This window comes from Taeniopygia guttata, chromosome 1 (genome assembly GCF_048771995.1).
Source record: "Taeniopygia guttata chromosome 1, bTaeGut7.mat, whole genome shotgun sequence".
NCBI classification, from domain to species: Eukaryota; Metazoa; Chordata; class Aves; order Passeriformes; family Estrildidae; genus Taeniopygia; species Taeniopygia guttata.
In genome coordinates, this window is record NC_133024.1 from 31,110,099 (window position 1) to 31,135,653 (window position 25,555).

Below are 25,555 nucleotides of genomic sequence, written 5' to 3' on the forward strand. Positions count from 1 at the left end.
TCAGACAAAAAATACCAAGTTTTTAATTTACAAATTCCGTAGAACACAGTTACAATGCTCTCCTACATAGTAATCATCCCTTGTAATCCGCCGCAGCAACTTCTATTCAAATACGAACCATAACGGGAAAATCAGGCAGGTTTTCCTCAGGCCAGAAGTCTGGACCTTGTTAAGCTTTAGTTTACCCACAGCCCTCCCGTCACTGTGACAGAGCTTCTGATCAGAGGTATCCTCATTGGGCAGCACAGGAGTGTTGGAAGAAGAGCTCCCATGTGGCAATGGCACGCGTACACCGTGTCTCGTCTCGGATGGCCTTGTAACAACCCCTCACCGTGCCAGGAATCCCCTCCAAGGGGTGTCCTAGGACTGGTCCCAGCACTGTGGCTTTACTCAGCCTTTTGTCTGACAGGAATTCTCTCAGTCAAGACAGAGATGTAGAGTTTAAGCCAAGTGTATGTGATTCCCAGAGCACAGTACACCGAGGTCAGCAACAGGGGGACAAAAGGGAAGTGCCGTTTCCAGGGGGTCAGGGGAAATATGATTTCACAGAAGATTTCCAAGGGCACTAGTTGGATGAGGTAGATTGTTTCAAGCCAGTTAAGTAGAGGTTTCTCTCTCCTGTCAGAGAAATAAAAAAAGAGGTACCGTTAAAATATATGTTAACTAAAAATAACTATTCTGTTTTTCAGCTATCCCAATGCAAAGAGAATCTGCCATTAGACTGCAATAATGGTTTAAATAGCAAGTTAAAGAGTTTCAGTAGGAAAAAAACAGTGTGATAACCAAGAGTACAGCTCAATGTCCTTATCAAGTTCCAGGATGCCTTGGAAGCCTAAGGAGAAACCTCATCAATTGTTCTGCTTCACCTCACTGGGCTTTCACTGGACAACTGAACAGCCCTTCATACAAAGACTTGTTCCACCAAAGTTGTTCTACAACCAAAGACTGGAAATGTCAGATTTTTTTAACTTCTTCCCCCAAGCTTTCTGTAGGATGGACTTTTCTGTGAGCTATCTCTCTTGCAAAGGACACTGATAGCAGGAGTTTACTTCAGGTAGTTTAAAGGGAATTTCATATTTTAAAGGGAATTTTCATGGCAACTTAAAAACCCAGAAACTTGCAAAAGTTCCCTCTCTTAACAAAAACTAAGCTCCTATGATTTTTTTAGCTAGAGCTCTTGAGACAGAATGACTGAATTCTTAAGTAAAGAAAATCACCTACAAAAGCAGGTGCCTGAAGTACTGAATACTTGTTTACATTACTTCGTTACAGCTCGGGTTTGCCCTGAAAAGTTTGGGAAAGAGGGAAGTGGGGACTGCAGGGGTTATAACTAAGCACTATCTTTGGCCAAGCGGTAAGAGATCCACAGGCTGTGAAGCTACACAGGGTGACTTAGGCAATTCTATGTTCTGCCAACCAAATACTTGTGGTTTTGTTGACAAATTACAGCTTGCAAATGAATGTTATTTACAACCTGTCCTTTCCACACATTAAAATACTAACTACTACTGAAAAAATCCACAGTACAATAAGAGAAGCAATCAGCAGACAAATCACTGTTTTAAATGCTAGAATACCAAATGAAATTCTCAGAGGTTACAGCATCACAACTCCAAGCTTTAAGAAAGCATGAGGCAGGTGGGGATCTACAGCCTCCTGGGACTAACTGGGCAGCTGTCACAATAACCAGGATGTGCTGCAATTATCCTAATTTAAGCATTGCCTCCTGAGAACAGAGGCAGCAGCATCTTTTGACTAGTAACATCTTAATTTGACTCTTCCGCATCACTTTTCTGTGCTGTTTGTCCCTTATGACAATGGCTGTTCCCAACACCAGAAGAAACGTTGTTCCTGGCACTGAGATCAAATTTCTTTAATTACCTGAACAGAGATTTCAATGACGAGAAGCTATAAACAGTAAACAACAGCATAAGCAGTATTTTAATTGGAAGTTCTGAAAAACAAAGAACGTTATGTATTTTAAAAATTAATTATAAAAAGCTCTTGCCATATATATATTGTAGTGTCTTTAAATCTTACTAGTCACATTTGCATTATCTGGCTTTATTTTCTCCAGACCTACACGTTTTACTGCTTAGGATACGTAAAAATAAGTACAAACATTTACTAAAGCAAACACCAAGCATTTGCAATACACTTACTTCAACTATCTATAAACATACTGAACACATAAATTATAATTACTATTTGAGAAAGCACTACAAATAAGATTTTCCTTTCCTAAAGAAAACACAAACAACTGGGAAGTGACTAAAGCAAAAATGACAACCAAATCAATCAAGACTATTGAGCTCAATGTTGCAAACTGTATAAAAATTACTAACAGAAGAACATTTTACCTGGTGTTGTGAACAACAATGGAAAAAGTGAGAAATGCCCTGTTGTTGCCAGAATCAAGTAGATGCCAGCATCCTTGGCTCTCTGAATAGACAATAAGCTAAAAACAACAATAATTTGTTATGCTTTTTTCTTTTATCAAAGAAACCTAATTTCAACAGAAGACTATACAATTGACTGAAGACTCAAGAACAAGTCAGTTTCATAGTAGCCCCATCCCTGCTAACACTGGACCTGTGATGAAGTCTCCTGCTTCCAAACCATTTGGCCTCAGAGATAAAAACACAGGAGAAAAATCAGCCAGGAAACCCTCCCTCAAAAAACAAGACACCCACTGAACAAAACTATCAGCAAGGCCCAGCACAAAACAAGAGCTTGAACATCACTAAATCTCTGAGGAAGGAAAATACAGTTTGTAGCAATACTGGTCAGGCAGCTTATGAACTAAAGCTTCAGTTCTACCCCAGGCAGGCATGAAACTCTTTTGGAAGAAACTGTGTATTGTTCTGGTCAAGCACAGTGCAGAAGAGCCCTCTCCTCAGCTGGCTCCTGAGCAATCTATCCAGCATTTTAAAATGTGAACCACAGCACCCATTAAGGTTTGAACTGTGCCTGAAATTAATTTACTTTAAGTGCACTACACTGTTACAGCTTAAGGCATTCTATAGAAGAGTTCCTCTTCTGAAATTTACTGAAAACAAAATGATTCCCTTTGAGGATTCCTCAACAAGTGGCTGCAGGTTCAGTTTGGCCAACTACTTTGTACCAAATTCGCTTACCTTAAAGGCAGAATAGCAAGGAGTATTGCTTTCTCGTGCACGTGCCAGCCAAACATGAAGGAGCTCAATGCACAAAGAACAAGGCACTGTAGAAAGCCTCGGGGCCCTTGAGGTTTAAACCAAAGACAGAAAACAGAGGGCTAGAAACAACAGGCAAAAACAGGACTTCAGTGATAAGTCTGGCAATCCTGAAGACAAGCCATTGTCCAAAGAGATTTCTCAATGCTACTAAACACCACTGCACCCAGGTTGTGCGTGTGTGGCACAAGTGTTATACTGCACCGGAGGAAATCAATCCATTTGGATGTATGAGAAGAGACTGAAGGATTTTTGTTGAAATACCAGGAGGCAAAAGCATACTGAAAGACTACAGCCAACCCCCCACTATTTGTACTGCATGCAAAAATTGTCTGCCAATCTAAGCCACTAAACACATTTTATCAGTCACTACGTATTAGTAACAATGTATCTGTTGCCCTAGAATTAAAATTCATATGAAGTGCATACTATCAATTAAAACCTACTAGGGACAAACCAAAAAAAATATTCAAAAAATATTAGTTGCTCTTACCAATATAGCTATGAAAGTACAGATCAGTGTTGCCAGTGGAGTCACTGAAGGGAGGACAGTGTGCTGAAACTCTTGAACCAGCCCTCCTGTCATGGAGGCTTTAGGGATTTTTGTGCCATCAAGAAAATTGCACTTTAACCCTAAAAATAAAACATAAAAAAGCACAAACTGATAAATGCTAATAAAGCAAACAAAGTAGCTGAACTAAGTGCATGGCCAAGTTTATTCTTTCTTTGAAGGATGGCAGAGGAAAGTGATTGATCTCTGACCTACTGCTGATGCACTGGATTATGTGGACAACCATACAATTTATGGCAATCTGAAAACATAATTTACTGCCTACATTTCAAATGGGGAAGACTAAAGTCCAGAGCGCTCTATCTGCAAACAGGCACCAAAAAGCAAGATTAACATACTGACCAAGAATTGTCAGTGCTTTATCCATGGCATTATACAAAGCCCAGAAGTTGGGGGCCCAATAGGCATGGCAGAGACCTCGCTTGAAAGGGAAGAGCCGTGAAATTACTTGAGGCAGCTGACCCTACAGAAAGCAAGATCAAAGAAATGGCCACTTTAGATGAGACAGGGTTCATATTTTTATAACAAAATTTTCTAACTGTTCAGGGGAATAACATGTGAAAAAGGGGTTATTACCAATACTAGGAAGGGTCCCAGTGAAAGAGCAGAAACAAGACAGACAATCAGTCCCAGAAGAGTTACATGAAGAAAGCTGAAACTTCTCCACTTCAGGGATCCATCTACAAGAAACAAAGTTTAAGGAAACAGCTGCTGTGGGAAGCGAAAAGGAGACAAAGCATTCTCCATTGATAAGGCTAGCACCTCTCTAAAAGAGGCACACAGACTTTTATGTCAATATATTCAGTTTCTTCCTTCAACAGCTGGCATTTCTTTTGCCCACATTGCAGTTCCTGCACAATACAAGCTTTCACTATTTTCCAAATTTACATTCCCTGTTCACATAGGGAGTATCAGGCATGTTTCAGTGCTATAAAGTGGGGAGAAACTCAAAGGAGGTCTTTGAAATAGTTTCTAATACTGTCTAATTGTTCCATATCCAGAACAGTTCTTATGGCTTCCATGTGCCACCTGCAGCTTGTTCGTGTTGATTGAACACTTGAAGGAACTGGAATTGTACAAAACAAATCTATTTCAAAGATCCTTCAAGATCCTAGCAACTCTGCTCTCAAGCAGAATTTTTGTTTGAGCCATTTTGTTCCAATTCTATCTGCAGGTCTTGAGTGCTCCCCGAGTTCCAGTGATTAACACAACTTCCCCCAAAAGCCAGTGAGGAAAATCCCATCTTACCTGCATTATTTGCAGTAAAGCAGTAGGATCGTAACAAATAAACGCCATATGCTGGGGCCACATATATGTAGATGTGTTTGAAATGCAGAAGAACAGCAAAAAGAAGAGCACCCTCCAAATACCTTTTCTGAAAGAAAACAAAATAAAACCTAAGCTTTTCTCTTTGTAGTCACTTTTAATGATCCTTGGTTGTACCCCTAAGATGATGGGACATTTCTTATAAGTATTAAAATACTTATATATTCTTCAAATATACTTCAAATTACAAATTCAGTAGTGTTACGTGTAACAGGTATGGACACAGGAACTATCCTGTCACACAATCACCTCTTCACAGCTTCAGAAGTATGTTTTCTAAGGCCTGGTGATTTGGAAGAAGATAAAATGCCAAGAAATGATGCCACATTGCTCAGGGGTAACACTGATTATAGCTTTCTTATGGGGAACTGCAATGCTGCAGCATCAGTAAGCAATTATGGTGAGTTTCAAGTTTTTTTATTCCCCACAAATTCAATAATTAGACATCCAGCTTCACACAGCTCAACATGAAGCCACTACCATTACCCACAACATGAGCAGCCCTGTGAATTGAATTAATACACCCAAAATACACATGGCAACAAATAGACAAGAGTCACTTGGGTTTACCTGACACAGCCGAGCAACAGAGAGAAGCATCAGGCCAAAGAGGAAGCCATTGTACTGGAAGTGAATATCTGAACCTGAGTCAAGGAATAAAGCAAGCTTTCTTTACTACTATGTGTTCTGGAGAAGACTAAGTTTTGAGAATTAAAATTAAAATAGAATTTAAATCAAGAAAGCAACCTTAAATTCACAGCACATAGACACAAGTCATTATTTAACCTTACCTGTAAGTACTGTCAGACACAAATTACACGAATACTGGCATATTACCTTGATAAAATGAAACACAACAATCTACACATGTACGGTGCAAATTCTCTAATAGAAAACAAAAAAGGTTAAATATCTGCCTTAATTTTTAAGTTACTGGTTTCTGCCAAACATTGGTTGATGGATGGTGACAATAGCCCTCACTTTTCTACCACTTACAAGCAGGCAACATACACAAGAACTATGACAGAGAAAATTAAGTCCTTCTTTTAAATGCACGCTGTGCTAAGACTGATTTGCAATTTCCAGAGTTATTTTTATATAGGATATGGACCTGTTGGGGGGCATTCAGAGAAAGCCAGGAAGATCCTCAGAGGACTGGAGCACCTCTTCTATGGAGACAGGATGAGATAGTTGGGGTTACTTCAGACTGAAAAAGGGAAGACGCTGGGGAGAACATGTAGCTCCTTTAGAAGATGCTCTAAGAGAGCTGGATAGGGACTTTTGACAAGGGCATGGAGGGCAAGGAGGAATGGTTTTAAACTAAAAGAGGAGAGATTTAGATTGGATAATAGGATGAAATTCTTTATTGTGAGAGTGATGAGGAACTGGCACAGGTTGCCCAGAGAAGTTATGGGTGCCCAGTCTCTGGAAGTGTTCAAGGTCAGGCTGAATGAGGTTTTGAGCAACCTGGTCTAATGGAAGTGTCCCTGCCAAAGGCAGGGGGTTGGAACAAAATGATCTTTAAGGTCCTGTCCAAACCAAACCACTTACAATTCCATGATTCTTCTTTAGAAAGACTTCCTAATTCCCATATAAAGTTAAACCAATTGAATACATTCTGAGTCTCAAAACATTTTGCAGATTTTCCTTGCCACAGGACAAACTTGGAACCACACCCAGAACATAGAGCCACTCTGCTAATACTCCTGCAGCTGTGCAGAGGAGGAACAGCCAGCAGGAACAGGCACATTGCTGCCAGACTGGTTGGTCCTCCTCCACTTCTGGCAAATCAGACCAAGGACTGATGAACTTCCATTTTGCCAAATAGTAATTCTAGTGAAAACAAAGTTATTTAACTAATCCCAGAAACAACCCCAGCAGTGTTACTTGCTATGACAGCAATAATAATATAGGATTGTGCCACACACGGTAAGAGGTTGTTAAAAAACCAAACAAACCACCACCAACCCACACCTGTTTGAAAGGATACGATCCACAATTAACAACCCAAAATTCCACAAGAGCAGAACAGCAAGAATAAATGTTGGTTTTTCCAGGATATCCTTTGCAGCTCGTTTTCCATTTATACATCTGCAGCACCTAAATAAGAGCAGAAGAAACAAAAGCTTTAATAAAAACACATAAGCAAAAACATTGTTCGTTTTAAGAGTGAAGAGCTGCACTTACTCTGAAGTTAGCCATTTTACCAGGATGCAAGCCAATGATAAAATTCTTGCTAAATTCAACAGAGACAGACAGTATCATGAACAAAGTCTAATATAAAAAGGAATTTTCAATTTCAATAACTGTGGTGTGTTCCACATGCTAAAGCTTACACGACGTAACAGTCTCAGGTTCAAGTCTCCCACTCAGTAACTGTAAAGCTGTCATAACCTGCTTGCTTTCATGAGCAGTGTATTGCTACTTTTGGAAACAAAAGAGTGTTGTATTTAAGGTCCTCAGCTGGACATGAACCTCTCCCTGGCTACTGCTGCCTCCTGACATATTATGAGTTATTTCTGTTGGTTAAAAACAATTTATTACTTCTCAGTGTGAAGCAATATGGTTCATATGACTCCTGAAAGCAGTCTTAAATTACATTAAAAAGTTACAGAACATCTGTGTTGAAATACTATTAGTGCAACCTCCCTGCCATGAGCAGAACACCTTCCACTAGACTGGGTTGCTCAAATCGCCATCCAACCCGGCCTTGAATTTTTCCAGGCACAGGGCATATGCCACCCCTCTTGGTGAAATGAGCCTGTGCAGACACCAGCCCTGAGCCTTCAGCCTCACATTCATACATCTGTGAGTCAAAACAATAAAAGGAAAAGAAGTCACACTGCAAAGCTAGATAGCATAAAGAAAGTAAATAAAGGAGCTTAGGCAGTGCTCCAATCAGAGAACTTCCTATCCAGGTCTTGAGCAGAAAGAATAAAATGATGGAAGACTCTTATAACCAAATCATTAAGGTAGGCAACACATTTCTCAGAACACCCCCCCGCCCCGCCCCACTCTACTCTTTAGGAGTAAGGTAAAAAATTCTTCAGTCAGGCCACAATGAAAGCATCCAATCCTAATTACATCAGACTTGGAATAATCAGTTTATCATCAAAAACACTGGAGCAATTTTGCATATTTTATGATACTGCCATTTTGTGTCAGATTTCCGTTATGCTTCTAGAAAAATAGAGTAATAAGAAAAGTAACAGGAAAAAACCTGTTCTGAGCACACCAGCTGTCCTGCATCTCCTACAAAATGAGTTCAGTGCATAAGCAAATCTAAGTATAACACATGAAACAGCAATTGGTGTCCAAGTGCCTGCAAATCATCACATGTAGTGCAACTGTATCTCCAAGAAGAATACACTATCTTGTGTTTAGCAGTGTATTTCAAGATTCTCCTTGAACAGGTTCAAGCAACTCTGGCATTTCTCTTCATTTACAAGCTTATTTGTACAAATAGTTATCAGTTGTGTCTACCACAACACCAAAACAAACCACATACGAAGAACTATCCACTATCCCTAAAATCAGAACATTAAGACTTACTCATGAACTGCATATATGAAGAGGGTATCTGTAAAGATGACAGAAAGCCTTTGGAAGAAGATGGTTGCACGACTGGCGTAATTCAAGTTTTCAACAACCAACATCTGCGGGTCAAAGTACTTGGCAATGTGAGAAAGCACATATTCAAACCAAGCAAAAAATGGTGGATAATCCAGGGTCCATTCCGAGGTTGCCTAAAGACAAAATAAGATTATACAGTCCATAACAAACCATGCTGTTTGCAGTCCTTCAGGTACAGCTCACTGCAGCAAACCAGCTAATGCATTTTCTCTCAGTACCCTCCATGAAACTCAAACCACTCCACAATCGGTAGCCAGCTCTGTGGTGCTTTAAGCTGTTCTCCTGCAGTACTGGTAGAGATGTGACATTTCCTGATTAGCAGGAAAAGATTAAAGAGCATCTTGTGCACCTGCACCTAACCAGTATATAACTCTTTGTTGTCTACAAATCATTTTACAGTAATAGGGTCATTATTACATAATCTCAGTAAAATAGCTCAGAGACAGTATTTGTCTCTATTAGATCAATCACCAACACAATCAACCTTAGTTAGGCTGAGTCACAACAAATCCAAAGGTGAGTTGTCTAGATAAAAATCAATGCATGCTACTAGTACACCAGCAAAGGCTTCAGCCTCAAAATGACTTTCACTCATCAGCTAACAAGTCTTAACTCTCAAACAACCATATCAAATGGCATTATGTGATCTCTTCCCATAAGGACATTTGTTATGCACTACCAAGAATTAACTCCTTGGCTGTAGAAATAGGAGAGGAAGAGGCATGTACAGAGCAGGTTGGGGTGGAGTATATTTTTCAGTGAGCATATTCCCAAATGCTTATGCTGTATTGATGAAAGGCATCCTATGTTCTGGCACAGGGTTAACGCTGACATTATAAAAATCTGTTTGTAAAACAGTCCTTGGATAAGTCCTACAAAGCTCTGACCTGCACAAATCATTTACTTCTAGATGCTTATGTGGAGTACAGACACTACAGTAGATATCTATCCCTGTACTCCAGCAAATACCAGGAGACAGATTAAAACCCAATTAGGTAGGCTGAGTCACGACAAACCTAAAGGTGATTTGTCTAGATAAAAATCAATGCATGCTACTAGCACACCAGCAAAGGCTCAAAATTTAAATACAGTGATTGATTTCATAATGGAAAGATGTATATATACCCATCAGCATGACTCACTCTTTATTCTGGTAACTGTGTATCACCAATGAGAAGAACACAGACATCAGCAATTTAAGAGTACAATTCAACTTGCCCTGGTGCTACACAGCATTTCCAACAACCCAAGTGCCTTAATTGCTTTTCCCATTTTGCCTTCATAAGTACTTGCAGCTTCCCCAACTAACTTTCATTTTCTATCTAAAAGCTACACAAGGCCAGCAAATCGTGACTGGCACCTTTTTGTCCCACTAATGACAGCTGCCAACCATCTCTTCCACCATCCACAAGGTCTGTCATACCCAATGTGCTTGTAATTCATACACAGCTAAAAACCACCCCAAACGTGTCCTTACCTCGTAGTACCACTGAGAGAGGGGCAAGTTGTGGGTGATGGCAAGCCAGTTCCTATGGACTTCAAAATCTGTGGAGTAACTAGAGAAGATTCATGTTAAGTGTCACATACATGCATGCACTAAGGAGGGAGAAAATTCAGAGCACATCACCACATGCAGATTAGAAGGAAGCCACTCAATTTATCAGTTCTAGGACACCACTGCAATCACGTAACAGAAACAGTAACAACGATGCTGCTCAAGAACTTTGTGCTAAAGATGTATGATAGAATGGTTTGGGTTGGAAGAGACCCTAAAGACCATCTCATTTCAACCACCCTTCCACTAGACCAGGTTTTTAAAGCTCCGTCCAACCTGGCCTAGAACACGTCCAGAGACAGGGTATGCACAGATTCTCTGGGCAGCCTGTGCCAGTGCCTCACCAAGCTCACAGGAAGGATTTTTCTACTGACTTCTGATCTAAATCTCCCATTTTATTTAGTTTAAAACCATTCCTCCTTGTCCTATGACTGACCATGTAAAAAGTCACTAATACAGGTGCTTACAGGGCAAGAACTATTTATAGCTTGGCTTTTCCGGACAATTAACGCAAAATTCCAAGTTCTAACTGAAGTTTATAAGGAATTTGTTAGGGGTTTTTCTCAATACAAAAACTTAAAATTATAGAGCATAATTGTTTCAGCACACTTTCAGTCTTCCCGAACAGCAGCCAGCCGGAAGGGGCCAGAAGGGCTTCCAAAGAGGAAAGGAAAGCTGTGCCACGGGGCGGAGGCAGCGCCGCCTCGCTTCCCTCACGAACCCGGGAGCCACATGGACCTTCAGGGCCTCCTCAGGACCGCGGCGCCACGCTGCCCGCGCCCGGCCGCCCTCGGGGGTTGGCGGCAGCCCTACACCACCCACCCCGGTCCCGGCCCGTCCCGTGCGGTGCGGAGGGAAGCTCCTTACTAGGCGGGGATGAGGAGGCACTTGAGGAAGGAGACGCCGAGCGCCAGCGCGCGGAACCAGCCGCGCCCGCCCGCCGCCATGGCGCGCGCGCCCCCTGCCCCGCGCCGGCACGGCACCGTCCCGCGCATGCGCCGCGCCGGTTTGAAGCGCGCGCGCCGGCCGCGCTGGTGGCGTGGCGCGTGCGCGGGGAGGGCGGGGCTCCGTGAGGGAGCGGGGCGCGGGTTGGCAGCGAGGGGATTTAGGTTGGGCAGCGAGGGGATTTAGGGTGGGCACCAGAAATCCTCTGCCGTGACGGTGGTGTGGCACCGGCACAGCCCGCACGAACACAGATAAAGAATGCAATGAGAGAACGCCACCAAAAATCAGAGCTGGATCAAGAGGCGCACGAAGAATGGACTGAGGGTATAAAAGCTCAGGGACTTCTTTGTTGAGCATCCCTCTGCGCAGACACCCGGCTTGAGCTGACCTGCTGCTGTGGCGGCCCACTGCCATTTACTTTTAGAAATCCAGCACCGGAGAGTGCTGCAGGGAAGCTCGGGTGGAGCCCGAAGGAGGAGGAAGCATGCCTGGGAGTGAGTGCGGGTGAGCCAGGAGTTGTTGGTGCCTGACCTCCTTGGTACCCAACCTCCCCTGGGCAGAACCTGCTTTGAAGTACACCAGCTCTGCTCCAGGGAGGTGCCACCTCCTGTGTTGCTGGTGTCCAACTCAGCTTCCACGTACAAAGTGCTCTTTCAGAGGAATATTTTTTAAAATACCTTCCTGCCAGCCTGGAGGGTTGATGCATACAAGGCTGATGCCTTTTTAGCTTCCTTACAGCAAACCTCCATCTAGCTAAGAATACTATCTTGTAGGAGCTGCATGGAATCATACAGTTAACATGTTCAATTTTTATTTTCCTGTACAGCAGCAGTGTATTATTGCTCAAGCTCAGGAACTAGAGACAAGTCTAACAAGCAGTAATGCATCAGTGTTTAAGGGTCCTCATTGGAAAAACAAACCCTCTTGTGCATTTAAAATTGTCTGAAACATAAATGGACTAATGAATTTTAAATGGTTTTGATTATTTACAAAGCCTTGTTCATTCAAGGTTTCTACAACTTGGAACCTTCTTGCAATTCCCAGCCACTGAGAGCTCGAGGTAAGCATTACAAGGAGGCAGTAGTTAGAAAAAGGGAAAGCTGTAGGTGCAGCAAGCATCACTCGTGCTTTTTTCTCAAGAAATATGTCAGGCAGAGAACCTTCTGCTTCATTCACATTTTATTTACTGCTTTCTAAAATACATATTAATAACAGTTCACAGAAGGAGTTAAAAGCAGAGGAATGCAATCAGATTTTTAAATGTAATAGCCCTACAGGACTTCTGTGAAGGTGGCAAGCAATAAAGACCATCTTTTCACACTTTTCAAACACTACTGCTTCAAAAGCATGGCTTTTAGCGAGTTGGGGTCCAAATTCTCATCAGTGGGAAAATCCCGCAAGTAGGAGATGGAGCGTGAAAATACTGAGGGGAATGCCCAGAAGATGAGGAGAAAAGAATATCATTAGATATATTATTTAGATACAGCCCTCCCCTATAGCTCATTTTTCTTCTGAATTCACAGGGAAAACATTCCTTGTGTTATTCCCAAGTGAACCTGTGAGCTTGATCTGGATATTTATCAGCAATCAGCCCTTCTTGCAGAGACTCTCTGTGACTGCCTGTACTAATTCATGTATGAGACTGTTATTGGGAGAGCCCCATATTAGCACTTCTTGTACCCTGCATGTTTGTGTCCATCAGCATGTAGATGCAGAATGGAAGTTAAATGTTTCAAAATACATGGAAATTTGCACAGAGGCACCAAGTTCTACAGGATGGGGTGAAAATAAAACTGCCCAGAGGAGTCTTCTTCATAACTTCTTCATTAATCTGTGAAGTATCAGAAGTTCCTAGACTTATTTTCCACAGTCTATGGCTGAAGGCAGTATTTATCACTTCCACCAACCTTCTATACAGGCTCCACACCAGCCTTTACACCTCACCTTTTATTTCTGGGAATAAATATGATTGACTGCAGATATTTGCTGCCAGTGAACTTGATCAGCCATTTATACTCAACAATCCAGTTATAAAGTTCTAAGTACAGAAGTACAAATGCTTGGTGACTCGAAGTACATGTAAATTGATGCAAAGCTGCTTGCTCCCAAGAAGCTACTAGCCTAAGGAGATTAAAACTGGAAAGGACCAGTGAATCATTCTAATCGCAGACTCTTGTAGCAAAATCTTTTTCTCTGTTGTTATCTTGCTGGGTTTTTTTTTTTTTTTTTCCCCGAACACATCAAGATACTTTTATTCTCCCCCTTCTAAATCCTGGATTTCTTGTTAGTATGAATTCTTTCAGATCAAACTTTTTACAACTACTTCTTTTATTTCTTTACCACTGTCTGCAGAAACAAACACTCCTCCCATCAACTCCTCCCAGCCTTTAACAACTGTATAGACTAAGTCTCTCTTATTATTTATATACAGTTGCAGTCTCATCATTGTTACTGGACATAGTCAGATATTTAAGGGCTATCAAGCCTAAAAACAGATGAAGAAATCCATGAGTGATTCTTTCTGGAGTCCATTAAGATGTTTCATAATAGTCTTTTAGCCATGTAAGAAATACCACTGTGCTATGCACATGTCCAGATATGAGAGTGCCATTAGACTACAGCTAAAATCTTGTTTATCATCTGCCTTAACTCTGGTATTCTTCTCCTCTAACAATACTGAACACTCTATTCAGTGGTCATTTAGGAAAAAAAATGAGGCCATTAAAAAAAAATTGCAGGGCTTGGCCTCATTTTGTACACTAAGGTATTGAGGGAGACAGGCATATGGCAGAATCAGGAGTTATGCACCAAGATGTAGAAGAAAACAGACGCAAAACTTTAAGTTAAGAAAATGTCACTGTATCCTTCCAGGAAAGAATATATTTGTTCTGAGAGTGAATATTCCACTCAGCAGTGAAATAATTTTAAAATGTTACTGCTAATGAATGCTACGTGTTTTTCATGACTAGTGATGGGGTTGTGCTATACTTAGCATGGCTTTGTGCATGTTTGCTTCTCTTTAATTCAGACAAACTCTTGAGAAGAATCATTATCAGTGCTGTTGACTGGTGAAGAAAAGCAAGTTATACCTCCAGGGCTCAGAAAAAGAAGGTAAACAAAAAATAGCTATTCAGATAGAATGCAAAAAAATGCTCTGGAGAGAGAATGTTCCCATAAACAGCCATTATATCGTAACTCACAGACTGCAGAATTCAGGAGCAGCTATAAATTGAGCTTAGTGTGGAGTTTGAAATAGCAGCTGCATTTGTAGAACATATGTTTGACTGTAATCACAAGTGATTCACTTACCGCCCTTTTCCAGTATAAATAGTACCTCATACTTAAGGATGTTTATTGTGCTTAGCAAGTTTGAGGCACATCAGGTTTTTCTGTTCCTTCCAAAGCATGGCTTCACTCATGTCTTTGCACTGGAAATTTTGCATCTATCTATTTATATAAAAGAGACATATTTTGCATCTCACTCTCTGTTAATAAATGACAGAGATCTGGGGCCAGCTGTACCTTTTACTGACTTTGTTGCATGAGCACAAATGTGTATTCGATTTGTTCATCTTCTGCATAACAGACTGATGGATTAAAGCACTCCAGGTGAATATCTGAGTCCACTTCTCTTATTTTACAAACTCTTCTTATTTGCCTTTCACCAAAAATGATACAACTCTCCCATGGAATATTTTATTTTGCTGAAACAGAATGGAGCAGTACTGATCCACAGCTCTAAAGGATGTAGGTCAGGCTTTCCCCCCTCCACCCTTCCAAATGAGATCTAGGCCCACTGCTCTTACCTTTGGATAAACTCAAGGTGACAGGAAACAAATTCCTACTGATATTATTTTTGTCATGACATACAAGTGCTCAGGTTACAGAAAATTTAAAATCTACTCTCAAGGGTGCGGGTTAAAAAGAAATACCATCAACAGTCCCCAAAACCTCTGTTATCATAAATTCAGGAACAGTCTGTTTCAAGTCACAAATTTGGTGAAAGAGGGTTCATTTTACAGATCATAATCATATCACCAGCACAGATCATCCCTGTCAATGTCCAGCTGACTGACCAGCTCATGCTTTGTAATTCAGGACTGGGATGGAAAAAAAAAAAAAAAAAAAAAAAGAGTTCTTCTTAATGCAACTAAATATAGAAGAACATGGTGACTCAAACTGGAATTTGGTCACAAAATCCTGTTTACAATCGTCAAAATACACAACATTTGCCACATATAGTGGTTCTGAGGGCTTCAAGCCCAATCAATGCTTTCTGACAACACGGTCCCACATATATCATGCTGGTTTAGCACCAAGTCAGACAAAGGGCAGCAGTTTGTAACAACTGCAGAATGTGCATTTTACCCGTGAGCATGCTGATTTGTGTTGTTTATGCAGTCGCAGTTTGGGACAGTAGAACTATATTGATCGCACTGGTTTCTTGCAAGAAAAAAAAGCTTCTTTATGCTTGTTCACAGGTCAGTTTAATGTAACGACAGAGTAGTTACTTTGGGAAACAAGAACATGTGCTTTATTGAGCTTTGCAGCCCTGTGCTAGAAACCTTTGGAAGCACTAAACCTCTAAATGCAAAACTTAGTTATTGCATTTTCCCTTCTATCTCATTAAAGATACCTGAAAATGTTCCAGAGGGCCTCTCATGCACTCATAGCAATCTGGTTAGGGAAATCCAGTTAAGATATTTTGAAACATAATTAGCTGAGAAAGAACCATGTGGCACAAATGATGTTCAGAGACAACATGCAGCTATCCAGTGAGTTATGATCTTCATTACAGTACAGATCAGGTGTGCAGGGGAAGAATTTGACCTCTGGTTTCCCACTGCTTTCCCTCTGGCAAGCTGACATTGAAGCAAGCAGGTAAAATTCTTTTAGTGACCTGACCATCTCACAAATATAATAGACGAAACAAGGCTTAATGAACCAGGATAGGAAAAATGACCCTCTGTTTTTGCAATGAAAAATACTAGGTGTAACCTGGTGAGAATGTTGTCTTTTCAAATTAAATCCATCCTACCAGACAGTATCCCATGCATTCCAGGCAGTGCTGAAGGCAGATATGCCCAAAAGAGGCTCAAATGTTTAGAAGACATTTGGGGGCCTCTGCCCCAAAATCTATCTTCACCTTAGAAAGCTTCAGCAGCATCCTCCAGACACATATTAACATTTTAAGAGAAAGAAAAGGACTAGCTGTCTTGGATGCCTTTGGAATGTAAAAGTAAAGATTTAATCTTCTTCATTTGTAATAACACCATTCTCTCTTCTATGGCTTCCTTGCCAGTCACATTATTCCAACACAGCTTCCCTGAAAGCGCAATAAAGCAGGGGCTTCCTCACAGGGCTCAGAAAAAAACCCAAGACAGCTTCACAGAAATCCTTTGTTGAACCCAAAGAGATGGGATCCCTTACTCATTTGCAACTCATCCCATCCCTTACAGCTGTCTTGAGTGCACGTGGGAAGGCTTCTCCTCTGCAGATCCAAAGCTTCTTGAATGCTCTGCACAGGTGATACATGGCAAGGCATGGCAAATGTGCTCCTAGGGCTGTCTGCTGCACTGCAGCTCCATGGTATCTTTCACTGCATCCGTTCTTCAGATGCATTCCAAACCATGGTTACCAAACTCTTGCATCCCCTGGCAATGCGGGTTAAGGATCACCCATTTTCCAACTGGAAAATGTAGAGGTGGCAGAAGTTAAGTGATTTTCCCCAGAATTGTACAGCAGGTCAGAGGCAGAGGCAGAGACAGAGCCAGTCCTTAATTCAGGCGCTAGACAATATTGCTTCTGTCTGGAATATGGACACATTCTGGAAGGTCGTATTGGTAAGTACATTAAAGGAAAATCATCTCCTTGTTAGTGACTCTTAATCCAGATAAGTATGATTCTGAATTAGGCTGTAAGTGTGTTTTAAAGGGAAACACTTAACCTGTGTTATCATCATGCTAGCATCACAACAGCCATTCCTACTTGTACCGAATTAGGCGAATAATCTTATTATTCATGAAATCTGAAGTATGTGGATGAGCAGAATCTATGCAGAAACCATCACTCATGGCTATTTTCAGCACTTCTTCCACAAACACCTGGAAACTATTGATTTGCTTGTTATCTGGCACCACCCAGAGTCTCTTCAAGTTCTGCTTGGTGTACTCCTCTTCAGGAAGGCCTTTCACACTTGCAACCCAATCTAAGGTCAAGTGGTTGGGGTCCTGCAAGTAACTGGATATTGAGGAAAGGTTTCCATTGAAACAGTAGTACAGTTTGGAACCAAGAAGCTTCAGGAACAGGCACGATGTGGAGAAGATATGAGCACTGAACACTTCCATGTTGGAGGAAGACAGGCTGTAAATCTGGGGTGCTTCTCGGACAGTGAAGTGAACGGTCTGGGTCTTCTGATCGAGGCTGATGTTAAGCATGGCATTTTTCTCTGCTTTAGAAAGCTCTACCTCCTTCTCCTGCAAGGCCTCAATCAGGGGCTGAATTTGATAAAAATCTACTTCTCGCCGCAGTAAGCCCATTTCCTGAAAATCTTCAGGAAGGTCCAAGTGAGAAGTTCGCAAAAAGTTCAGGATATAGCGGAAGATTTTGCCATCTCTGTCAATAAAGCAGTTGCCTTGGCTGTCCTTCTTGGTTGGGATCTTCCCACTAAACATGGCCCCCAGCATGGAGTCTGGAAAGCTAGTCAGAGTGGACAGAGAGGTAGTATAGAGTTTTCCTCCAACATTGAGCGTGATAGGTTCTGACATGATGGAAAAGTCACGGTGCTGGGACTAATTCTAAAAAAAAAAAAAATTAAAAAAAAATCCAATACCACACATTTAGTTGCATTAATCTTTTTGAAAGGTTACACTAAAGAGATAAATAGTACTAAATATATAAGGGTAACCATGTGGCAAGAATTCACCATAGAAATCAGAAGTGAGGAATTATTTTTTGAGGTTGTATCTTGAGAACAAGCATAAGGATGGTTTTTTCTCCTAACAGATTTGAAGAGGACTTTGTTTAATTCAGTTTAGTGGCAGAAATCATGAGTCTTCCAAACCTTTACAATTACGCTAAAAGTGAATCTCTCCTACCAATACCTACAATGAGGGCAGACTTCAAAGTAGTGTTCTGGGCTTGTATGACCTCATTTCCCTCACAAACAGAGAATTTAGAGGGTGCAAAGAAGGAAAGGACAAGAACTTGACACAACCCAACATCTTCCACAGTGTTTGAAGCTATGATTAAAGTAACAAAGCAGTTCAGCAGAATGCCCTGATGTATGTCTGAGTGCAGTCAGCCATACATAGCAGGGAGCCAGACAGCAGTTGCTGCCTTAAGCACATGACAGTCTGTGGTTCCTTTCATTAAAAAAAACGCCAGACTTTCTCCTTCCATTGTGCTTTACCCTAGAAAACATTTTGTAATCATTTGGGGCCATATTCCAGTTGACATTGTTTTCACACCAAGCCTCTGCTGTCAGCTGACATGAACGAAGGATGGGATTCTAAGGTGCAATTAAACCGTAGGAAGGGCATGCATGACCTCCCCTTGCCTTCCACCATACTATCTTCCTCCTTTATGCCACCTCTGGCACTCATCTGATCCCACAGTGAGTCAGTTTAGGGAGAAAACACAACATTTTATCTTCAGCATGCCTTACTGTGTGTTGGAACTGGACCAATGCCAGGGCTGGGGCAAGGGCAAAGAAAGGAGCTGTGCAGCTGTCTCCATTGCAGTTCAGCTCAGCTATCTTGTGCAGGTGGACCATTATTCCTGCTACCTGAGGACCTGCAAATCTGTTTTTTCTTTGCTGAATTTGAATGTATCAGCAGTTCAGCAGGAATCCCACCAGAGGTGGGAGGTAGCTCTTGCTGTAGTAACTACAGCCATTCAACAGAAAGCTCCCTTAAAATTGAACTTAAGTGCAGGCATTTTCCTAACTACCCACTGTTATCAGCTCTGGAGTCACGGCAAAATGCAGATAGGGAGAAGGTCATCTGTGCTGGAATATCAATTCTTTCATGGCTGCTAAAACCCAGATAATAGTGCTAATGGCATTCTGAAACAAATACATCTCTAGACAGCAGCACATTTAGCTAAGAAAAACTGGCCCAACCTAGGGCAGATAATTAACAAAGGTCAAAGGAGAACCTGTCTTTAAGTTGTTGGTTAAGACTAACATTCAACTTTGTTCTTTAGCCCTTGGCACACAGCCTATATCCCACTGGACAATAATGGAAAGAGGCAGATCTCTAAATGAGAATCCCTGTGAATCCCTTAGTCCCATGCATCCAGCAAAACTGGCAAATAAAGACGCATGTGTAGGCCAACACAACAACACATGCATTGATGACCACAGACCATCCTTGTGACTATCCTCAGCCAAATATACTCCAGGAAAAAAACTATCCTTTCCAATGCTAAACTTCCCTTGAACTGTAGTCTCAGTGTACTTCCCACTTTTGAAGACTTCAACCCAATTTAGAGTCAAGAGCTGTTTAAACCTGATCATGCGGAGGCTTCAACTGATCTAATTCTGTAGCATGAGTGGCTGTCATGGATTTTTTCCCTAAGGGCTTGCAATATGTCTGCAAAAGCATTGCTACAAGAACAATCAGGCATTCACAAAAGCAGCCTAAAATGGATTTTACTTTTTTTTCATATTTAATCAAACAGAAGCTTCCCCATACCTCCCTACAAATAACACAGTCTGTAGAAACAGGACTGATAATGACTTCAAAAGTCATGTTCATTGCTTTCCACCTCTGTGCCCTTCAAGCTTCTGTAGACTAAACAACCTGCTCTTCCTTCATAGGTAAAGCTTTCCGATTTTTGAGCCCATACCTGCTTATTTACACCATGAGAGTTTATCCTCAAGCTGTCTGTCAGACTTAGTCAAACACAGAGGAAGATGTTTCCTTTGATGTGTCTGTGACAAGGCTTCTCTTGGCAGAGCTCATGGTCAAGATTAACAACGCAAAGACCACCAAGCAGCCCAAGGACACAGATCTTCATTTCAACTCATCATCTGTCTTAGGTTTACTGTGATCCAGCACCTCACTGATAGCCTGAATGAGAGGCAGACAACTCACTCTAACCTGAACAGATAACATTTAAATTTCCTGTAACTGTTTTCTTATCAGCAGTCCAAAAGGGATGTTGCCAAAAAAGTATGGCAGTAACATGAGCTCTCTTAAGCTGAAGACTGTATCTATGCCAGCAAATTGGTTTGATTTCTGATGCTGGTGGCAACAGCATCAGAAATCAAACTAAGCCTTAGCTCTGGAGCTGGAAGAGTAGCACAGAGATTGGGAGCCTCTCAGTGTGTGGGCTCTGCTTCTCTCCCACCTCTGGGCATTGCCCAGACACATACCCTGGACAGCCCATTCTGCTTATGTCTATTCTGCATTCTGAAGACCCATTCAGACTGGATTTTGCTCTCCCAGGACACCAGCATGCTCTGATTTTGAACCTGCCCATTACCTCTGCACTAGATTAAATTTTAAACATTTAATGAGGCAAATATCTTGCCCATGGATAAGGCTGGAGGATAACTATTTCTCAGCTGTCATTCCTAATTGTCTTCTTTTGCCCAATTCATCACATTTCTTAGAGGTTTATATCCTCATAGTGTGAAGATGAATCAGATAGTCTGGGAACCTCAGAAGAGCCAAAAAATGTGAGCACAAATGAGCATGAATGTCTACTGGATTTATAATCAACTTGGACTTAATGCATTGACCAACCAACATATTTGGGAGTAGCTGGGCAAAGTCAGTCTTTGCTGCTTGTTTCCCTAAACACTTGTTTATGAAAAACTGTTTTTCATAAACCTGTAAAAATTGAAATGAAATGGGTTGTAAGTTTTCTCCTTTAATCATTCAACCAGCATTTGCAGCCCCTAGCATGGTTTTTCAAGCCTGGGTGCTCTGCTAATGCAATATAAAGATTGTAGAAGAATACAGCATGAAAATCACTTCTTCTTGGTGAGATTTTCACAAAGAGGAGATACCAAGAGTATCTGATCTTGGACATGGGAGGCTACTGGTCTAGTGGAAGGTGTCCCTGCCCACGGTGGGCGGGAGGGGGTGGGTTGGAACTAAATGATCTTTAAGGTCCCTTTCAACCCAAACCATTCCACAATTCTATGATTCTATAACCTACAGTAACCAAGAAGTACAAATTGGGTTACAGTTCTTGGAAGCAGAGAATTACAGTGAAGTATTTTGTGTAGCTCCTCCCCAAGTAGCATATAAAATTCACTCAAATTAGGTTAGCTAGAGATCTAATTTGATAGCTGAAGATGCAAATTTGGCTGAAGAACACAAGATTCATTTTGTGTTTCTAAGAGCAACCTGTATTTAAATACCTCTTTTAATATCATGGATGGGGGTGAAGTCTACATTTGATTTAGAGTCATGATCATACCACGTGATGTAAAATGAGAGAAACCAGCAGTGCATGGTCAGCTTTATAAAAAAGTCAAACTCCTGAACCAAAGCTGCTGTCTCAGCATCTAAGCATTTCAACTGACCACAGCTTATAAATTTTAACTTGGGTTTGACTCCTAGGAGCATCCTCAACAGCTGCATAGAGAACAGTTCTGTAATAACCCTCTACCCCATGAGTTTAGTTGAGCAAATAACTGGTTCGAAGCTGGGAGAATGATGGGGGTTGACACAGCAGGAAGGTATGCAAGTATGCAAAATGAGAAAAGTGAATTGTTTTCACTCATCAATGCTTTCATGTATTTAGAACCATCCTCATCAGACCACTTTGTTTCATAATCATTTTGAGTGTAGAACAGTTTTGGATAAGCTTATTTTCCCTCTCCTGTATTCATCACATGTAAAAGCGCTTTAATTAGCTAATAAATAAAATTCTGTATACATAATTTAACTGAGTGACTGCTTCACCCAACTTGGCAAAAACCCACAAGTGTACAGTAATCATCAAAACAAAAAAAACCCCACCAGTCACGATTTCCCAATGTAAGTAAACTGTAAACAAATGGCACAAATATTGCTATGCTTTTAACTACTGAAAAACACATACAGCTGTAATCTATCCTTCCTAGCAAAAAGAATGCAGTTTAATAGAAAGTCTAAAGTTATAGATATGTTTATACGGTTGTCAAAAGATAGCCATAGCTCTCTCTGTATATATACATATATATATATAAAGACAATTTAAAACAGGATTTTAATTAGGAAAAGAAATTGATTGCCAACACACATTTCACTTAAAAAATGTCAGGGAAGGAAAATGAATCAATCCTTCTGGATTTCAGAGGCAATGCCCAAGATGTGGATAACCAGCTCATCCTAGTGTCATTCAGGGGATTTAATTAATGAGATTAATTAAACAAAGAACAGCAAAGCAAGAGCAATCTGTAATTTGGCTGAAGAGGATCATGTTGAGTTAAGGTTTCCAAAGTCCAACCCACAGGCTGCTTAGGGCCTCTGAAGCCCTTACACGTGGTACTAAAAGCATTAAAATTGTAACATCCCCTGAAATATGAGTTAACATATGCTGTTACAGAAATAGAGTTTTTGCTGCAAGATGTAGCATTACATGGCCATTTACAAAGTCACTGTTTTTAATGGTTTTAATTTGATGGAATCACACAATTATAGAATGGCTTGGCTTGGAATGGACCCTAAAGATTATCTTGTTCCAACCCACACCCCATGGGCAGGGACACCTTTCAGTAGACGTGGCTGCTCAAAGTCCTATCCAGCCTGGCTTTGAAGACTTCCAGGGATGGGGCAGCCACAGATTCTCTGTGTAGGCTGTACCAGTGCCTCCTAACCTTATGTCAAAAGATTGCATGGCTGGTTTATTTTTTCATGTAGCCTTCAATAGCTCACCTGTGAAACATCCCTTGACAAACAAAACTTGGAAAATCTGTATTTAAGACAGTGAAATATGTACAGTTGCTGTAAGAAGTAGGACTAACAATGAACCACAAAATATACACACAGGAAAAAGAAAAATTAAAAAAAAAAAAAAAGAAGAAATCAATTATTTAGTTTGATGCAATGAATGATGCCTAAGTGGCAACAGAATTAAAGCAAGCCAGGGACCATTTCTGCTAAGCATCAGGAAGAGCAGCCAGACTAAAAACCTCTCTGGCTTTTTGAGTATTGCCCAAGAGAGATGGTGAAAGCCACATCAAGTAGACAAATGTTACAAGAGACAGATCAGGTAGTGCTTTATAGGAAGTAATTCTGCCTTGGGAGGAGCAGGATTGATTTTACCTCAAAAGGAAGTATGAAAAAGAAATAGCTAGGCACCTGTCTGGCTGCTGGAGACTTTAAAAGGGATTCAGCAAAAGATGGTTGTTGCAGGATGGGGCTCCAGTCTGCTCCATTAGAGCATATTAACTGTGAACACATCATCAGGCAAAGATGCTCCTTCCTTTGTGAAGCTTGTTCTGCTTTGGGTTTTGCCCACACCTGGCATGTAGCACTTCGCTTCACTGTGTCTTACTGAAATACATGTTTTTGTTTGAGGTAAAAATTCCAGTTTCTACAAAACACCTGAGCCCTGAGAAAGCAAAAAAAGAAACAAACAAACAAACTCTCATAAAGCTGAGAACTCCAGACCTGGACATAGCCAAGCCCATGGCACTTGCTGCAGTTCTACCTGCAGAACAGTTCTGTTCCTTGTCCCTTCTCAAGGGGACAACCTCGGGAGGAATCCAAACCCTACAAGTTCGTGCCTTTCTGTGTTATGGGGGCTGCAAACAAGGCACTTTGAAACCTGTAAGTCACCTCTTGAAAGACAAGATAATAATAATAAACTAACTAAAGGGAGAGGGCAGAAACAACAAAGAAAATAGTATTTAAGGGTTTAAAAAACCCCAACAAACCACACCTCAAATGACCACTTACCAAGCTTTCAGCAGACAGCAGGCACCATTGAGAGCTAAGTTTTAGGAGGAATTTTGGACAAAATCCTTTGCAGGGATGGACTCTCCCCTCCCTTCATATATCCCTGATGCACATTTACTTAGGTCAGCTCATCCCTTAAGACAGAAGGTTAAACATTCGCAATACAGTCTCTGCACGCTGTATGCTTATTTATGACAATCTTAGAGAGGAAGCCCCATGTTTTCCCATCGCTGCAGAACGGACCCACCTGATTTTGGACACTTACTATGAACCCCTCCAACTGAGCGGGACGTAAGAGGCTTAAATTCAGTCCGTGAAGCAGAGCATGGCGTGCCTGCCAGGAGCAATAGATCCCAAAATGAAGCGCCTGCGGGGCGGCACAGCAGCTTTTTGTTTCGGGACTACTGCGGTGCCTCTGGAAATTTCCAGCGGGCGCCTGGGGAAAGGCCGCTCACCCCGAGGCTGGCACGGGGGACGCGGTGACGAGCTCTGGGAGGGGACTCAAATTCCCAGCAGGCGTGAGGCAGGAAACGACGGCTCACCCTTCCTTTCTCTTCTTGCCACAGAATTGCTATTGATCTGCCGGCGGCTACAATGCCGGGAGACAGACATACTGACCATCCACCTTCGGAGTGCGGCTGCTTATCTGCCATTTATTTATATTTATGTTTAATTTTCTGACCCTGCTTTGTTATGCACAGAAACGCTGTTCTGCCAGGGAGCCGCAGGAGGGATGGGAAAGCGTGAACGGGAGTTTCGTAACAGCCCTGGTCTGCTGTGGGTGCGACAAGTGTGTGTTCATCCCGTTCCAAACCTGCACCTCCATGCCCTTGAGCATCTCCTGGGCTGCTTGCTTAGGGATGCAGCTGAATGCAGGAGGCTTCGCGTAGGCTCTCTGCAGATGCTGAATTTACGCATAAAGAGAAGGGGCAGGGAGGCAGAGGTAGGGAAATAGAGCCGGTGCCCAGCTAGTAAAAGCAAGGAGCGGTATAAAACAAAGGTCAGGTTCCTCCTGAGAGTAGAGGAACAAAAGCAGCAGCGCACAGCAGGGAGCAGGAGAACGAAAGAAGGTTAAGTGCTGCCGAAGGAGAACGGCAGACGACAAGATGGAGGGGGAGAGGGAGTGCAGAGCCACAGGGATGCGGCTGCAGCCGGGTCTGGAGAGTAAAAGCCCAAGTGCTGCAGTGCTCAGCGCTGTCCTGGTGACCTTCAACACCCGTAGGCTCAGTGGCTGCTGGGTGGGCAGTGCAGATGGTCAGGAGGGCACTGCCACCGCCTGCCAGAAAGGAGCCTGCCTGGGGTCTCAGGGCAGTGGCAGCATCATTTTTCCTTCCAAGCTCATGGAACCCTTTGTACAGTCCAATATATTATGCCAGTTCTGGCAGAAGTTTTCACTGCTTTTCAATGT

The 25,555-nt window shown here is 41.8% G+C and overlaps 2 protein-coding genes across 8 annotated transcripts in view; both read right to left on the reverse strand.

Annotated features, from left to right (window-relative positions):
- Positions 1–25,555, reverse strand: part of ALG8 (ALG8 alpha-1,3-glucosyltransferase) — a 26,353-nt gene continuing 798 nt past the window's right edge. Inside the window, exons 1-13 of one of the 5 annotated variants that reach the window (XM_072926730.1) lie at positions 24,395–24,529; positions 10,223–10,301; positions 8,665–8,858; positions 7,103–7,212; positions 5,683–5,750; positions 5,035–5,161; positions 4,363–4,466; positions 4,129–4,249; positions 3,709–3,848; positions 3,138–3,277; positions 2,361–2,458; positions 1,882–1,954; positions 1–618 (exon numbers count right to left, since the gene is read on the reverse strand). In XM_072926730.1, coding sequence (XP_072782831.1) covers positions 387–618; positions 1,882–1,954; positions 2,361–2,458; positions 3,138–3,277; positions 3,709–3,848; positions 4,129–4,249; positions 4,363–4,466; positions 5,035–5,161; positions 5,683–5,750; positions 7,103–7,212; positions 8,665–8,768 — 1,317 coding nt within the window. In that variant the 5' untranslated portion in view covers positions 8,769–8,858; positions 10,223–10,301; positions 24,395–24,529 and the 3' untranslated portion in view covers positions 1–386. Of the gene's footprint in view, positions 619–1,881; positions 1,955–2,360; positions 2,459–3,137; positions 3,278–3,708; positions 3,849–4,124; positions 4,250–4,362; positions 4,467–5,034; positions 5,162–5,682; positions 5,751–7,102; positions 7,213–8,664; positions 8,859–10,222; positions 10,302–11,167; positions 11,295–24,394; positions 24,530–25,555 lie in introns of those variants that run through there. The other 4 variants (XM_002189537.7, XM_072926743.1, XM_072926738.1 and 1 more) reach the window with 4 other exon arrangements.
- KCTD21 (potassium channel tetramerization domain containing 21) overlaps positions 12,407–25,555 on the reverse strand; it is a 14,047-nt gene continuing 898 nt past the window's right edge. The window contains exons 1-3 of one of the 3 annotated variants that reach the window (XM_072926759.1): positions 24,395–24,520; positions 23,548–23,800; positions 12,407–18,042 (exon numbers count right to left, since the gene is read on the reverse strand). In XM_072926759.1, coding sequence (XP_072782860.1) covers positions 17,230–18,012 — 783 coding nt within the window. In that variant the 5' untranslated portion in view covers positions 18,013–18,042; positions 23,548–23,800; positions 24,395–24,520 and the 3' untranslated portion in view covers positions 12,407–17,229. Of the gene's footprint in view, positions 18,043–23,547; positions 23,801–24,394; positions 24,532–25,555 lie in introns of those variants that run through there. The other 2 variants (XM_012569889.5, XM_012569888.5) reach the window with 2 other exon arrangements.